Source organism: Capsicum annuum, chromosome 1, assembly GCF_002878395.1.
Source record: "Capsicum annuum cultivar UCD-10X-F1 chromosome 1, UCD10Xv1.1, whole genome shotgun sequence".
Classification (NCBI taxonomy): Eukaryota; Viridiplantae; Streptophyta; class Magnoliopsida; order Solanales; family Solanaceae; genus Capsicum; species Capsicum annuum.
In genome coordinates, this window is record NC_061111.1 from 249,110,752 (window position 1) to 249,127,777 (window position 17,026).

The following is a 17,026-nucleotide window of genomic DNA, read 5'->3' on the forward strand; positions in this document are numbered from 1 at the left end:
CTGAAGAATAGGGTGATGAAACTCAAGTCAAAAGTCCAGAAAAACTGCATAGATAGGATTTTGTAATTTCATTTATGTTTTTAACTTGTAATTTTAATTTTTGATGTAATAACAGAGCCGTGGACTGGAACCTCGACAGAACCTCACTCGACTCTCCAACTCGGCATAGTCCTTCTCTTTGCAATCCTTTGAAATACCCGTGACTTGATTCTCTCATAACTTGGGTAGGTAGGATGTCTTAAGTCAAGACCCGGTTGTCCTTCTTCCTTCTGTTTCTTTCTTTGAATAATGGTCGGGTCAAAATTTAGTCTCGCTGTCTACTTCTTTGTCTGAAAACACTTTGTGTTTATATTCAAAGGGGGCATGATGTAGACACCTAATTTTGTCCCTCCCGAAGTCTAATTTTATTCATTTTTAGTTCACCTTACCATGTGTCCAACCCCATGTAATTATATCCCACAAAAATATAAAAAATAAACAAAAAACAATACCTCTAACTAATTTATCTTATCCTAACAACCTACCCAATCAAACGCTTCCACCTCCCTACCCACTCACATTTTTATCCTCACAATAACAAACTAAAAGAAAGAATATATGGGGGACCCACCAAAATTCTCACATCATAACAAATCCATGCCCATTATAAAAGAAAAATTCTAAGAGGGAAAAAGGAGGCTCATTCTTTGATCATCATCTTCTCCACAATAACAACAATCACAAAATAATCTTCCTCACAAGAACAACCAAAAAAAGGGGGCGCCGATTAACAGTAACCGGTGAACAGTACTGGTGAACAGTATCGGTGAACAGTACCGGCATGAAAAGTGACGGTGAACGGGTCATTATTTGTCGAGTTGAATTTTTGGTGTTAAGGTTCGGCTCGAGATTTCCAGGTGCGGACTCTCTTTATTCGAATAACATTGAGTTTGAAAGCTTCAAATTTAAGGTCCAATTATTTCTTCTCTTTTATTTAATTCTTATGTGATTGTGATTGCGTGTGATTTGATACCGTGGTTTGTTTGTTGATGTGAATTGTTGGTGACATTTGGGTGTGTGATGTGCTAAGCATGATTGGTGAATTTTTGTTATTCTCAATTGGTGGATTGTGTATTGAAATGATTTAATCACGTGGTTGAAAATAAATTAAGGTGGGGATTAAAAATGGAGGAAAATGAATATTGATTAATTTTGATGTATTGATAATGTTGAACATGATAGAATTGTGATAGGTTGAACTTGGTTGGAAAACGTAGGCTGGGTAGGCAAATTTAGGAATAACGATTTGCTGGAGTGTTTGAATATGTGCGTGAATGGTACTTTCTACTTTATTGCACGAAACATTTAAATTGTACTCATTTGGCCGGGGAATGTCCCGAAGGATTTGTATTGATTTATCCGGGGAATGCCCCGAAGTAGCATATACGCAAAGGAGGCTCGTGATCAAGGCCCGGAACATCAGGTGGAGTTTAGTTTAGGATTAGTTTAGAATAGAATAGGTTTTATATTTCAGCACCTCTTTTATTTTGGATTGTATAATTTGGACTGAACATTATTTTGGTTTGTTTTGAATTTTGTGTGATTTGTTTGTTTGCTTGTTTTGTGTGTTTATGTGGTTTGTACATTTGTAATGTCAAATTAGCCGATATGCTCCACCAAGCGACCGTGGTCGAACCACGGGATCGAGGGGTGCCTAACACCTTCCCCTCGGTCAACAGAATTCCTTAGCTGGAATCTCTATTTGCAGATCAGTTTTTAGAGTCAAACCGTTTCGAAAAGGATTTTCCAAAGGTGACTTGGCACACCGGTTTATGCCAAGTGGCGACTCTGAATAAGAAAAAAAATAATGTAAATAATCCTTTTTTTTTGAAACAAATTTTTCATTTTTGTCACCTTAATAATAAAATCCTTTCGAACTTAAAATACATATCTTTTTTTTGGAGTCGAAAAAGGGGTGTGACATTGATGTGTTGGTTGTATTTTGTTGATTTATACAGTTTAAGGTGTAGTTTTAATGTGTTTTGTTGTTTTTTTTACAGTTTTACAAGATTTTTTTTTGTTAAATTTGAGAAACATCATTGGGTTCTCGCAGTTTTATCATTCTCCGAGAGGTGCATATTCTTATATAATTCATATGAATTCTCTGGTCACTATGCAGTTGTTCTGGCTGAGATACAAAAATTAGCTGAGATTATCCCATTGTGTCCCAAGCTTGTAATTTCTACGAAAAGAGAGGTATTGATCTTCATAACCATCCAATATACAAAGATAAAAACTTGTCAGATCTTTTTGATGTGTCATTTGCAGATGAATTGGTTCAACAATCAAGTGAAAGCTTGTAAGTACTTTAATATACATTTACCAATATCGTTTGTAGAAATTAAATTTCATTATTCAATTTCTTTTTTGTAGGGACTGTGGTCGGTATATGGTAACATACGCAGAGTGTCTTTCTTATGGTAAAAGAGTTCCTTTGATTGAGTTCAACCCCAACACACTTCGTACATTTTATGTTGCACTATTGTGGGACTATATATGGCATGAGAAAACAAGAAGCAAATGCTCATACCGATGTCGAAACACCCTTGAGGCCTGGCAGGCAAAGTCGAATAACTAGTGTCACTGAAGTTTTAGAAATATGATGATTGTTGAATTTATTACATTGGATAGTTGACAAATTGGTGTATGGATGTTGTTTTTTTTTTTGTACAAACTTATTTCATGTTTTGAAGTGTTTAAATGTTACTTATTTTGAAGTGAATGAAAGTAATTCATTTTTGTTGTATAAGTTGAATATGTTTTCAACAATTTTGTACTATGTGTTTTACTCCAGTGTTCAATAATATTGGTTGCAGTGCGATTGACCTTTGAAATACATATGCAGTCTTGAAATTTTCAATAAAAATACATATGCACTTACCTTCATATATATTCTAATTTGTGTTTATTTACTTTCAAAATACATATGAGATGAATTCAACTTTAAGTTTGTGAATTGAATGAAAGAAATTCATTTAAGTATTTTATGCAGTTTTATTTTTTTTGCTGTGAGATTTAGAGATCAAAAATACATATACAGTGTTCAGATTTTGCATTAAATAAATACATAAGCAGAATATATCATATGTATTTATCATTTGTTCAATAGTTTCAAAATAAATATGAGGTGATTCAAACTAACTAATTTAGAAAAATGCATGAAATTAATTTATTTTAAAATTTTTTTAAAATCATATGAAACTGCATTAAAAATACATATGCAATATACATCATATTTATTTTAATTTTCTTCATTCTAAAGCTAACATTCATATGAGATTAACCAAAGTTACTAAATTTGTACTTAAAATACATATATAGTGTTCACAATACATATGATATGTAGATTCAAAATACATAAGCAGTGTTCAGATTTTGCATTATATACAAATAATTTGTTTAAATTATGTTCATAATTGAAATTCTACAAAGCTTCACCATTTGTTTAAAAAATACATTAAAATAAAATTTGTAAGTAAAATACAAACACAACAAAAGTTTTCAACCAAATACAGAAACTACTGAATCGAACAGAAGTAAAACACGTATAACATATATTTTCACATATACAGTTATATTCTGAAATTCCGACAAACAAACCAAAAATACATATGCAGTGTTAACACTAAGCATAGCAAAAATACATATGCAGTTTTAACATTAAACATAAAAAAATACATCTGGAGCATACCTAATTTATATTTTGATATGTGTCAATAGAATTTCATCACATTCAACAGCTGAATTCGATCATTCATTGATCTAGGATTTTAGAAAATAATTGAATAAAATTCAAATCAAAATTTGTTTAAATTATGTTCATAATCGAAATTCTAGAAAGCGTCACAATTTGTTCAATTGTTAAACCGATCAAAATAACAACAAACGATCATCAAATAAATAGTCGAACAGTGAAATTTTAATACCTGAAACAACTTCTCAACTGAAATTTGGCAACAAATAGTTGAATTCTGAAGGTTTTTGTTATATATGTTGAATTTACTCCTTCATTGCTTATAACTCGAAATTTGTTTAGAAATTATTCATACAAAATTTAACGATGACAATAAAAAACTAGATAGGAGCATCAGTAAATAAATCTACGATGCATCACAAATTGAGTAATTGAAAAAAACGATCGACAAAAATAAAATATACTCAAAAAAAAATACGGTAATACCTGAAACAACACTTAAGCACTAATTCGTAGAAGATAATTGAATTCCAAAGTGTTATCGAGAACAAGGTAATGTTGATAGTTGAACTTTACGAAATTTTTTTTGAACATCAACAAGTACAATTGAATTTGATTGTTCAATTACAGCGAATTTGAAGCTTCAACAAAAATTTGAATTGATTTTTTTTTAAGGATCATGCGTTTAGCGACTGGAAAATTGAATTGAATTTTTTGTTTTTGAAGCAGAAGAAGAATAACGCATATAGCGAGTGGATAATACAATTTTTTTTTTTTTTTAAATTGAATAAGATTGTTGGAAGGTAACGGAAAAAGGGTGATTAGTGAGCTTTTAATGGGATTGTAATCTTTAATTGTTAATTTATGGAATTATTACCATATTTAGATCAGATAATTAATGCAGTAAAAACAATTGTATTTGTATTTTTATAGCAACACTTTGCAAAAATACCTATCAAAAGTTGCTATAATATGCAATTATGAAAGTGTTGTTATGAATCTCATAATTAAAGGGTTAAGTATGCTATTTCTGAATTTTTCCTTTAAATAAAATATATATTCAATAAAAAGAGAGTAATCTTAAGACATAAATAGCGATAAAATAGATAGTCAAACATCCCTCCTAATTAATACTCCCCTGATCCATCTTTTACTTCACATACCTCTTACGAAGCAATAAATAAAATTACAATCTTATTATATCGCTCATTGAATATAATTAATAATATTTTGAGAAAATGAGATTTTAGTTGTTAGGTCATCTCCCTCTAGTTAGCACTTTTATGTTTAGCTTAAACTTATGATATATGACTGGTTCCCTTCATAATTCTTATTATAAATATTTCTTTTTGTATCATTACTATTTACCTCTTTGTATATCTCTTCCTTCATACTTCCTTCATACTTTTATCGTACATTATAGGGGTGTACAGACCAAACCGTCAAGTCAAATCGAACCGATGAACCAAACCAAACCGAAAAAAAAACCTACTTATGGTTTGGTTAGATTGCTTTGGCGTTAGAAAAAAAAAAAGCGATCATTCTTGATTTGGTTTGGTGTTAACAAAAAAAAAGTCAAACCGAACCCGAATCAAACCGACATAATATATATATATATATATATATATATATATATATATATATATACATATAATATTCGAACTTTTTTATACATAAAATTTTAATTATAATCTAGATGTAGATTATATTTAGATTTGGGCCTTTAAGTTGTAAATTTATCCATTAATTGCTAATTAAATGATCGAAAATTCAATATAAACTTAAAACCTAAACTTTTCACTCTTCATCTCAACTTTTAGTTTCAAGAGAGTTTTTCGCTCCTCATTTTTTCATAATGATGATTTCTCATTAGCACATGAGTGAAAACATATTTGATCTAGTCTTCGATCATAATATAATTGTAAAAACTAAAGATTATAAAAAAAAAATCAAAAAATCCAAAAAATTCAAAAAAATCAACCAAAACCTAAATCGAAAAAATCAATTTTATGTTGGTTTGATGTGGTTTATAGTTTTAATAAACCGACATGATTATTTTTTTTTTTATAAAACCGAACCAACTCAACCTATGTACACCCCTAGTACATTGTATATTCTCTCCACTATATTATTGTATATAGGCCGACCGCATATGAAACCAATACTATAGTTAATAATAACGATAAATTAAAAATTAAGTGACAAATTATCGCTTCATTTAGTTGAACAAGTAAAAGTCAAAACTTATTTTTGGTACTGTAAAAAAATAAAAACGGATGGAGAAGGGACATGTGAATAAAAAATGCTAAATTATTTGGAGATATAGGGAGGACAAACAAAAAATATTGTTGGATTATTTATGATTGGAGAATTTATTATAAGAAATTCAGTACAAGTTGTACTGTACAAACGTGTGCACTTAATTTTTTTAATTATATATATTTCTTTCTTTCTTTCTTTCTTTCTTTCTTTATATTGTGAGGAAGTTGGGAGGTAGCTACATCCAAAGGATGAGGATGAATATGTACCTATCAACTGAATATGAATCTTCAGAGCAATAACAAATAAACAACAATAATCTTAAAAAATTGACACAACTATGTGCTGTCTGAATCAGACCTTTCATTAATTGCCTTGCGGACTTCTTTTACATGTCAGAATTTTTTTTATAAAAGAAAAAAAAAATTAACCCAAAATATTAAAAAGTAAAAATAATAAATCATCTTACTATATGTTGTACTAATGAATTACCTTCTCCTATTTTTCTCCTTTTCTTCAAGGAAAATGAATAAGATCCTTTGTGATTTTTCTTCTGATTTTTGAATATCTCAAAGTAATATATGGGGACTCTATGTATTTACAATTTAGGTCCCATCATGATCTTTTTAGTGCCTTTTGAATTGATCAAGTTTGTGTGATATATGTCATGCCGTTTGAATTAATCAAGCTCTTGTGATACCTATCTTGTTCTTGACCATGCCTTTTGGATTGGGTCAAGTTCGTGTGATGCTTGTCTTCCCCTTAGTCGTGCATTTCAGAATAATCAAGCTTGTGTGATGCCTGTCTTGGTCCCAACTGCTCCTTTTTCATAGAGCAAGCTCGTATAATGTTTGTCTGGAGTGTGTCATGACTTTCGGACTAATCAAGCTCGTATGTGCATGAATTGGTCTTGACTGTGCCTTTGGACCGATCAATCTCATATGATGCTGGTCTTGATCTTGGTTGTGCCTTTTGGACTGATCAAGCTCGTGTGATGGTTGTCTTGATCCCGACTGTTCCTTTTGGACAGAGCAAGCTCGCGTGATGTTTGTCTTGGTGTGTCGTGCCTTTTGGACTGGTCAAGCTCATATTAAGATCCCAAACTTATTTTTGTATATGATATCTTTATTTTTTTTTAATTTCTTGAGGAAAAACCATTTGTGATTTTCTTGATTGGCTTATGCTGATGATGTCTTAAGAGAGAGCCTAATGGGCAAACCATTTTGGGGAAGAGCAAATGGCCCATACTGAATTCCGTTCTGTGGGCCCACCATAGACCACCTATCAAAAAAAAAAAAAAAAATTAAAAAAAAATATATTTGACATAAGAGTACTATTTTTAGGATTTCTTTCTTTTATTCTATTTTATTATTATTATATTATTTTTGTGATTTTTTCTGTTACTGACCTGTACTTTGTGGTCAGATGATGTACAAGGATCAAAATCTCCAGCTTGGCTAATTCATTCCCTGGACATGAGTGGACCCCATTGCCAAATGGCATGAAAGTATTGGGCTTTGGTGACACCTGTCACATAAAAAAAAACATTTTCTTAGATAATAGAAAGAAAAAAAAAATTAAACACATAAAATTAAATATTGTACAATTTTTGTGTGATATTTACCTCAAATCTTGAAGGATCAAATTTCTCTGGCTCAGGAAAGTTGTCTGGACTATGATGAATGTTCCTAAATAGTGGTAGTACTTTCCATCCTTTAGGTATTAAATATCCTGAAAAATTATCACAAAATTACGAAAAAAAATATATATAAAATATCTAAAATTGGAATATGATAGTTTGACTTGAAGAGAAAAAATAAAAATCAAAAGGGTGATGATATTAAAAATTTACCTTCAAATTCAACATCTTCAACAGCTTCTCTAAATGTGAAGGATAAAATTGAAGCAACTCTAAGTGTTTCTTGAATTACTTTTGTTGTCATTGGCATTTGTTTTGTGTCTGCCCAATTTAGAACTTTTTCTTCACCAATTTCCTCTTTAGTCCTCATTATTGCCTCTTGTTCCTCCTGTAAATTCAACAAAAATAGTATTAGATTTCAATCTCATGTTTCAAAAATCCTATCTTTCTCGGACTCGCTAGAAATGTTGTTGCAATGTGACAAGTGTCCTGTCATGTCACATTCGCGTCAAGACAGTTGACATTTCTGAAGAGTCTGAGCAACGTGATTGATCTTTTTTCTTAGGTTAATGGGAACTTACTGTGACAGCATGTAAGACGCTAGGATTTTCTCCAAGGTATTTGAGGATCCATGTAAGTACACTAGCAGTAGTATCTCTAGCTGCAAATATGACACCAATGACATTATCTGCAATTTGTTCGTCAGTGAGTCCTTCTTTATCTCCCATGAATGACCCGAGCAAATCGCTATGATCAACCTTCATTTCACGTCTAGTTGAAATGATTTTGGCCACAATTTTCGCGAGTTCCTTCCTAGCTTTCATTGCTTTGTGAAAGAGTGTACCAGGGAGATTGATTGGCATCGAATTGTAACCTTTTTCGAGAATGTAGTAACACCTCTTGAGTTCCTCTCTATATAGGAATTCATCTTTACCAAATATTGCTATCAATGCAACATTGAATGTATACTGCAAATAACGAAATTACAAAAAGTTCAGTAAATTGAAATATCCGAAATGCAACATTCAAATAACAGAGGGAAAAAAACAGGGGACTCTGTTTTCCCCTGTTTATTTGGTAAGTAGGGTAATTCGAGGACATACTGTCTTCATTTCTTGGTAAGTGTTGATCAATCTTCCTTCGAATGATTCGAGTGATTCTTTCGCGATGGATTCAATATCCGGGATGATATTTTTGATAGATTCTGGCTTGAAAGCGCGGAGGACTAATTTTCTCAATTTGGTATGGTAATCACCTTGGTGAAAGAAAATAGCTTGTTTTCCTAACATTCTTTCTTTGCTAGCAGGAAATGTAGGCTTAAACAAGTTAGCCCTTGTAACTAAAACTTGCTTGGCTGCCTCTGGACTTGATATCATTACACAAGGACATCCCAATATGTGTGTCTTGAATATTGAACCGTACCTAATCAAATAACCAAAGACCATTTATCATTAATATCTTAAAATCAAGAAACAACAACACAATAACAGCATACCCACTGTATTCCCATACAGTGGGGTCTGAAGAGGGTAGAGTGTAAGCAGTCCGTATCACTGCCTCAAAGTGACGTAGAGAGGCTGTTTCTGATACACCTCTTGCATAGTGGGGTCTGAAAAAAGCAGAGTGTACGCAGTCCATACCAATACCTCAGAAGTAAGGTAGAGAGGCTACTTCCGACAGACCCTTTACAATCAAGAAAGGACTAAAGAAAGTGGATGGTTTATAGTACATATTTTTTTCAACTTACTTCTTGACTTTGGAGGCAAAGAAAACATTGGGATTTTGAGAGTAAAGTTGGAAGGTTTCACCAATATAAGGCAAACCCAAAGTTCCAGGAGGAAGTGGCAATTTCTTGGCAGCAAAAGACAAGAATTTGAAGATTGAATGGATGAGAAGAAGAGTGAAAGAAATGAAAGTAAACAAACAAAACATAGAAACAAATTCCATCTTTTTTTTTTGTTGAGTTTAAACAAGAACGAAAGGTACCAAATATAGGTACTTTCAAATGTTGGTTTGTTGCTAGTAAGGTGTACTAGTTTAACAACTTTGTTGGTTTAATGAATGAAGTAAACTAAGTGCAAAGGGTTTATATATAGGTGAATTTGAGGCAAAATAAAAAAATCAAAAATAAAAATCATGGGGGTGCGGCGTGATGAGGGGGTTGCGTAGGTAGGGGGTGGGGGTGGGGTAGCGGAGGTGTCCTTTAACTTACAGCTTGAATCAACACACGGAATCTCCATACAGCTCATGTTTTTTTGTATATTTACACTAAACATAAACAGAAGAAAGAGAGAGGAAAGGGGTATGTGGCACGTGTAAGTTTGGGTTTATGTAAAAAGAGTGTGTGAGTGAAGTAGGGTAGGGTGGATCGTGGCGGAGTCTGAATTTGCGGTAAGATTCAAAATATAAAGAAGTCGGAAACTCCCGCTATATACATAATCAGAAAAAGAGGGGCCTACAAGGGTGTGGGAGAGCAGCTATTATTTATAAATTAAAAAATATTTTTAATCATGTATGAATGATGTGAGTTTTTATCGAAGGAGATTTCGATGAAACCCACGATCTTACCTGACTATTACCCCAGGGGCGAAGTTAGTTCTGTGACAGGGGTTCATCCGAATCCTTTTCGACGAAAAAATATATTATTTATATATAATTAAAATTATTTTTTATGTAGCTATGATAGATGTTGAATTTCGTTCGATTAGATTTTCTTCGAATATTGAATTTCCTGAGTTAAAATTTCGACTCCACCTCTGTCTGACCACTAGACTAAGGTAGGGATGCAGCTAGAGCTTCAATTACAAATTTGATCATACTAGCTAATTTTGATTCAATATTGATATACATGCAAATTATTAACTTAAAATTAAATAAGTTAATACGACTAAATTTTCAACTTAATAAATTTTAAATTCGGAGTTTATCTTTGTTTGGATGGGGTGGCGGGCCGGGGGGGGTTATAAAAGTACAAGTCGTGGGTAGGGAGGAGTTGGTTGACTCTATAGACTGACAGCTTCCACACATTATGAAAGGCCAAATGGGGAAAAAGGGTATAGAGGGGATGAACTTATTATCCGTACCAATCGTATAGAAATTTTAAACAATGATTAATAAGGGGAATCAAGAATTTTAAAAAATTAAAATCAGTATTATCTTGAAATAAGATTAAAAGAAGCTAGAAGACAAAATTCAAATTAGAACTATTTTAAAATAAACTTAAAAGGAAGTGGAAGACAAAAAAAAAAAAGAAAAAGAAAAAAAAGGACAATGATTAGTAAATTAGTGAGTGTTTTATATTAGGGAGTTTTTTTTGGTGATATTTTTATATTAGGGAGTTGAACCTCTTTTTCCTAAGAGAGATTAATGACATGCGCATAGAAGAAGTGGAAGGGAAAAAAATGAAATTATTTAAAGATGTAATTGTAATCACTTATTATATTTGCTAAACATATTTATTTATAGTATTTGTTGTTTTAGAAAATCAACAAGAATTTAATAATATTGTTAAAACATTTTAAGCTCTGAATAGTCGATTATAAGGGCTATAATTTTGGGGAAAAAACTTGGTAAATAATATTTGGTCACATAATTTGTTATTATTTGATAAATAATTTAAATTTTCAAATACTAAAAAAAATTAGTACTTGAGCTAAATTTTATTTCTTGAGAACTTTTTAAAGTGAAATATGTTTCTCAAATATTATGACTAAACATATGATGAAATTTCGCTCAAATTTTTACTCAAAAATAACTTGCTAAAAATACATAAAAATTTATGGTCAAACGTTGGCAAGAGGTGGGTCCAGGGGATTGGGTGGGGGTTCCTGAAAACACAGTAACTTTTGTGCGGTTCTTGTATTTATATTGAGAAATATTGTAAATATATAAGAAATATAAGTTGAAATCCATAAACACAATATATTGTTGGTCTAATTTTGTAGAGGAACTTGTTAAAGTTTTATTGACTTTCTGATTGTAGGTTTAAATCTCTTTATTTATTATTTTGATTTTATTTTTGTCTAATGTGGTGAACCCACAAACTTTAAATGATAGATTACACTCTAAATTCCGCTAGCTTACAAACAAAATTATGGTCTGTTATTTAATATATTTAATTTAAATTTAAATAAAATTAAACATATTAAATTATTATATATTATTTTAATTCCTTCAAATTTAACCCAACCAATCATTTGTCACCTCTTGATTTCCTCAAATCTTTTTGTCATTTTTCATTATTTTTAAAAATACTTTACATATTCTAGGCACGAATGGAGGAGACATCGAACCATATTGAATATTGCATGTATTATGATTTGTGGAACATCTATTTTTATATTTATAATACAATATATATTTATCATCTATTTTATATAATATACTTAACATAAAAATAAAGCCTCTTTTTTGTTTTGTGTTGCCAAGTGTTAGGTTGAAAATGGATCCAACTTGATTTGAAATTTGACATATCCCATCCAATATGTTTCTGAAATTAATTATTTAATAATTACTTTCTATTAATAGAAAGAATTATCCAAGTTTTGTTGAATTCAATACCGTAAAGTCTTAAAAGTGACCTCAAGACGAACTACCTTAATATTTCTAAAAATACTAGTTAGGAGTAGCCCGTGCAATGCACGGACCCAATATTTATAGTAAATTAATATTATAATAATAATTAAATCATAAAATTTATTTATTTATTCATTTTACAAAAATATATTTTTCTTTTTTTAAAAGAAAATAATTACTCAAGTCTCAATTTAAACGACACAATGTTTAAATGATCATACTAATTAATTAGAATTGATATAGTAAAATCACGATTGAAACAACAAAGCAGACATATCTTAAATGACTTATAATAACTAATTAGAAGTGATAAGACTTATTATTTATTCATTTCAAAAAGATTTTGTATTTTATCTTTTTTAAGAAAATAATTACTCAAGTCTCAATGTAAGCGAGATAATACTTAAATTGTCATAATAATTAATTAAGAGTGACATAGTAAAATCACGATTGCAAAAGTGAAGCAGACATGTCTTAGATGACTTATAATAATTAATTAGAAGCGATATAACAAATTACCACACAAAAATATTTGTCGAAAAAAATTAAATGAGCTTCATATAAAACGTCAGTAAATTTAACATTAAATATTATTAATTTTTTAATACTTTAATGACTTTATAATAATTTTTTAATATTAAATTTTTTTAGTATTTAGATGACTTATAATAATTAACTATAGATGATATAGTCAAATTATGGGTGAAGCAGCTGAAGCAAACATGTCATAAATATTTATTTTACTTTTTTATTAAATATAATTAATTTTTTAATACATAAATAGTTTATAATAATTAATTAGAGATGATATAATAAAATTACAGAGAAAACAGCTGATGAAACAGGAAGGAGAAGCAGGCATATTGACGGAGAGTTATTTGCTTTTTCTCCCATTCCCTTTTATTAGTAAGTAGATCTTTGGTATTTGCAATATTTATTTATTAATTTATTTAATTCTATTATATTGAATATGATACTATTATACTGAGCAAGTCAACTTTGAAATTTTATAACTTTAAGTCACTTAAACAGTATGCATGTATTTTCTTTTTATAATACCATTTTGTTACTATATATGCAATATTTATTTATTAATTTGTTTAATTCTATTATATTGAATATGATACTATTATACCGAGCAAGTCAACTTTGAAATTTTATAACTTTAAGTCACTTGAAAAATATGCATGTATTTTCTTTTTATAATACCATTTTGTTACTATATATGTATATGGACAATTGTTTTGTATATGGACAACGATGTACGTGTTGGGTTCGAAATCGAGAGGGCGTCATGCGGAAGCTATTAGTTGCAAACTATGAGACGATAAATAAGATGACAACGAAAAACAATACTAAAAACATAATTTTATTATATGATTTGGCCAATTGGCCTACATATAAAACCTAATACTAAAAATAATATTAAAAAACATAAAACTAATGAGAGAGAAAATCTCCCCCTAAACGAAATTCTTAAAAGACTACATCGTGGATGCTATATTGTGTTATGGTATGAGAAGGGATCATCTATTTATAGAGTTCCAAAACCTTTCCTCCAAGAAAGAGGTTAGTCAAATATATTTTTTTCTTTCGGGAAAAGTAAAAGTAATTATGGTAACTTTTATTTTCCTTCTAAGAAAAAGTAAAACTTAAATATAGTAAGAAAATTAGGACAAAAATGCTAACAAATCTCCCCTTTTTGGCTTGATTTTCTTCACTTGATCTGCCTTCTTCACATCTTTAATCGTTTTTTTTTTCATATAGTCTTCATCATTGCTGCTTGGCATGCTTAAAAATAGAGCTTTTGGTTTAGAAGTATATGAGCCTTTTTCGGGTTAAAAATATTGGAGTCCTTTATAGGGTTAAAAATAAGATTTCTTTTCAAATATAAAACAATAGGATTATTGAAAATATGATTGACAATCATCTCCACATGTAGCTTTTGAACATATATCTTCATTATCATCAAATTGATTGCAACTTTGTTCGACAATTGGACCATCGAATCATTGAACCGTGGGTTTTGATACCAATTATTGGATTCGAAATCGAAAGGGCGTCATGCGGAAGCTATTAGTTGCAAACTACGAGACGATAAATAAGATGACAACGAAAAACAATACTAAAAACATAATTTTATTATATGATTTGGCCAATTGGCCTACATATAAAACCTAATACTAAAAATAATATTAAAAAACATAAAACTAATGAGAGAGAAAATCTCCCCCCTAAACGAAATTCTTAAAAGACTACATCGTGGATGCTATATTGTGTTATGGTATGAGAAGGGATCATCTATTTATAGAGTTCCAAAACCTTTCCTCCAAGAAAGAGGTTAGCCATATATAGAAAAGAATTATATTTTTTTCTTTCAGGAAAACTAAAAGTAATTATGGTAACTTTTATTTTCCTTCTAAAAAAAAGTAAAACTTAAATATAGTAAGAAAATCAGGGCAAAAACCGTAACAGTATGTTTGTGTATAATTCCAAAGAAAGACATGCATAGAACTACAAAATTTAATTTCTTTATTTTTAAAAACATTATTTTTGACATAAAAAATAATATTTCTAACTTTTGAGCAACAAAACATAAAAGAAATTCTAAGAAATATTCCATTTTTTTTAACCCACAGTAAAAGAATTAATGATTTTCTTTTCCTTTGTCATTTCAAGATAGAATCAAATTTTAAAAGAATATATTTTCGAATAAAGTCTTCATTATTCATCGAATTAGCTTCGGACAAGGAAAATAAAATAAGTGGTCAAATTTTGGACTATTATTACTTGGAGTCAATTGATCTCTTGATTAAGACCTAAATTAGAGCTAAGTATTAAAAATACACCTAATCTATTTCAATTTTTTAAGTTTCATCCTGAATTATTGTCATCGTGAATTTCCTATCTGAATTAGCTATAACCAAATGGTTAGCGACAAGAGAGAACTTATGTGCAATTTTGTGGTGCTCAGATACCTATTTAACCCGACGCATACTAGGTATACTTATATAAGAAATGTATAAAAATTGATATTCGATTTAGAAAAACATGGTTGAAACCAAGAAGATAGTTGGGTGCTTTGATTTCCAAAACCTTAAAGCTTTGGGCGTTACTATGAGTGTTCCAAGCTCTCGGACGCTCACGATCCTAAATCCTGGATCCGCTCTGGTCAGGAAAACACACCTAGATGCTAACAAAATCAATTGTTCGTCTACAACAAATAATATATATCGAACCAATAACTTCAAAAATATCGTTGATTCAGTGCTATAAATTTTAAAGATCAAATACATAAAACCTATGTTTTAAACCTACTTCTATTTAAAAACATCATAATATGAATCGAGGAGAGTATAATTTTGGGAAATCAAGATTAATCATGTCCTTTAAAAAAAACAAAAAACAAGAGCCATCATGAATATAGTGTTTCTTAACTACTTACTTTCTAAATTCACCATTTTACTCCATCGAATTTCTTATTTTTCATCAATCTTATAAGCATGAGCTAACAGCTTTTTTTTTTTTACCACACCATTTTGTTTCACCTAAACTTCTTTGCAATTAAAATAGAGTACTAAAGGTGTGTGTTCGATATGGAAGAAAATATTTTCTGAAAAAATAGTGTTTACTTGTCATTTATTAATTTTATTTTTGGACATTTATAGTCACTAAAAAAGGATAGTTCGGTGTATTAAAATTTCCGCTATGTGCAGAATTTGGAAAAGAGCCCAACCACAAGAATCTATTGTACGTGTCTTACCTGCATTTTTTGTCGGAGATTGTCACCAAGACTTGTGAAAATAACAATTTGGCTTTAGGATTTTGGTTGATCAACAGGGATCTAGTATGTAGGTAACGGATTCGGTCAAACTCAATAATTTTCATTCAAATAAACTATCGTATTTATTTTAAAAAAATCTCAAACTCATTAGATTTAAAGTTTGATCTGCCTCCAATCAGTATAATATATTTTCATGTTAATTAATAAGTAGCAAATATTACAAATTAAGGTTCATTTCAACTTAGAGAAAGTATAAAAAAAAAAAGCAAATAAAATAAGAACATGTAGACGCAAGGGCGAAGCCACAGTGTCAAAGGGTTGATCTCGCACAACGGATCAAAGGCATGTCAGAGATAACAGATTGATGACTCCCATAAGCTTTTATTAACAGTGTTGTTTGGTACCTCGATGTTAACTTATCAGGTTCTGGGGTTAAAAAGATCTCAAAAATTCGATAATTCACCTCATGTACAATTAGAACATGTGGATTCATTCAAACTGTATTCAGTAAAAAAATTACACTATATATATACATATATTAAATTAAATTATTTTTATTTAAATTTAAGAGATGTTGAATTCCCTTAACTTTTTTGTGTATTTAATTGCACATATTTTTCAACAACAACAACAAACCCAGTAAATTCCTACATCGTAGAGTCTGGAAAAAATAGAATATATGCAGTCCATATCAGTACATATTTTTAAATTCCCTTAATAAATATTCTTATATGTTGATGCATTGCATGTAACTAGTACGTCATGTGATTGCTATTTTAAGTACTTAACATGGCTCGTGAACAAACTACTCATAGTACACTTTATGTATTCAATAATGTCAAATATACTATATGGAAAAAAAAGAAAATGTAGATGCCATTTTGCATTCAATACAAAAAAGGCCGTCAAAACTCAAAAAGTCATCATTTAATTAATTCCCTAAAAACAGAAAAAAAGTGTCTTATCAGTCAAAATTCTCATGCAAGAAAAGTATAAAATCTAATATAATGGGTTAGAGAGATATTATTGTTTTTCC

At 30.1% G+C, this 17,026-nt stretch overlaps 1 protein-coding gene across 1 annotated transcript; it reads right to left on the minus strand.

Moving 5' to 3' along the window:
• Positions 1-6,335: 6,335 nt before the first annotated feature.
• Positions 6,336-9,866, minus strand: LOC107850059 (abscisic acid 8'-hydroxylase CYP707A2). The gene is made up of 7 exons (XM_016694530.2): positions 9,379-9,866; positions 8,735-9,053; positions 8,213-8,599; positions 7,845-8,019; positions 7,617-7,723; positions 7,401-7,519; positions 6,336-7,273 (listed from the first exon to the last, which is right to left on the minus strand). Exons 1-7 carry the CDS (start codon positions 9,576-9,578, stop codon positions 7,171-7,173), a joined length of 1,410 nt encoding a protein of 469 aa, XP_016550016.2. The 5' UTR covers positions 9,579-9,866; the 3' UTR covers positions 6,336-7,170.
• Between the last annotated feature and the right edge of the window lie 7,160 nt (positions 9,867-17,026).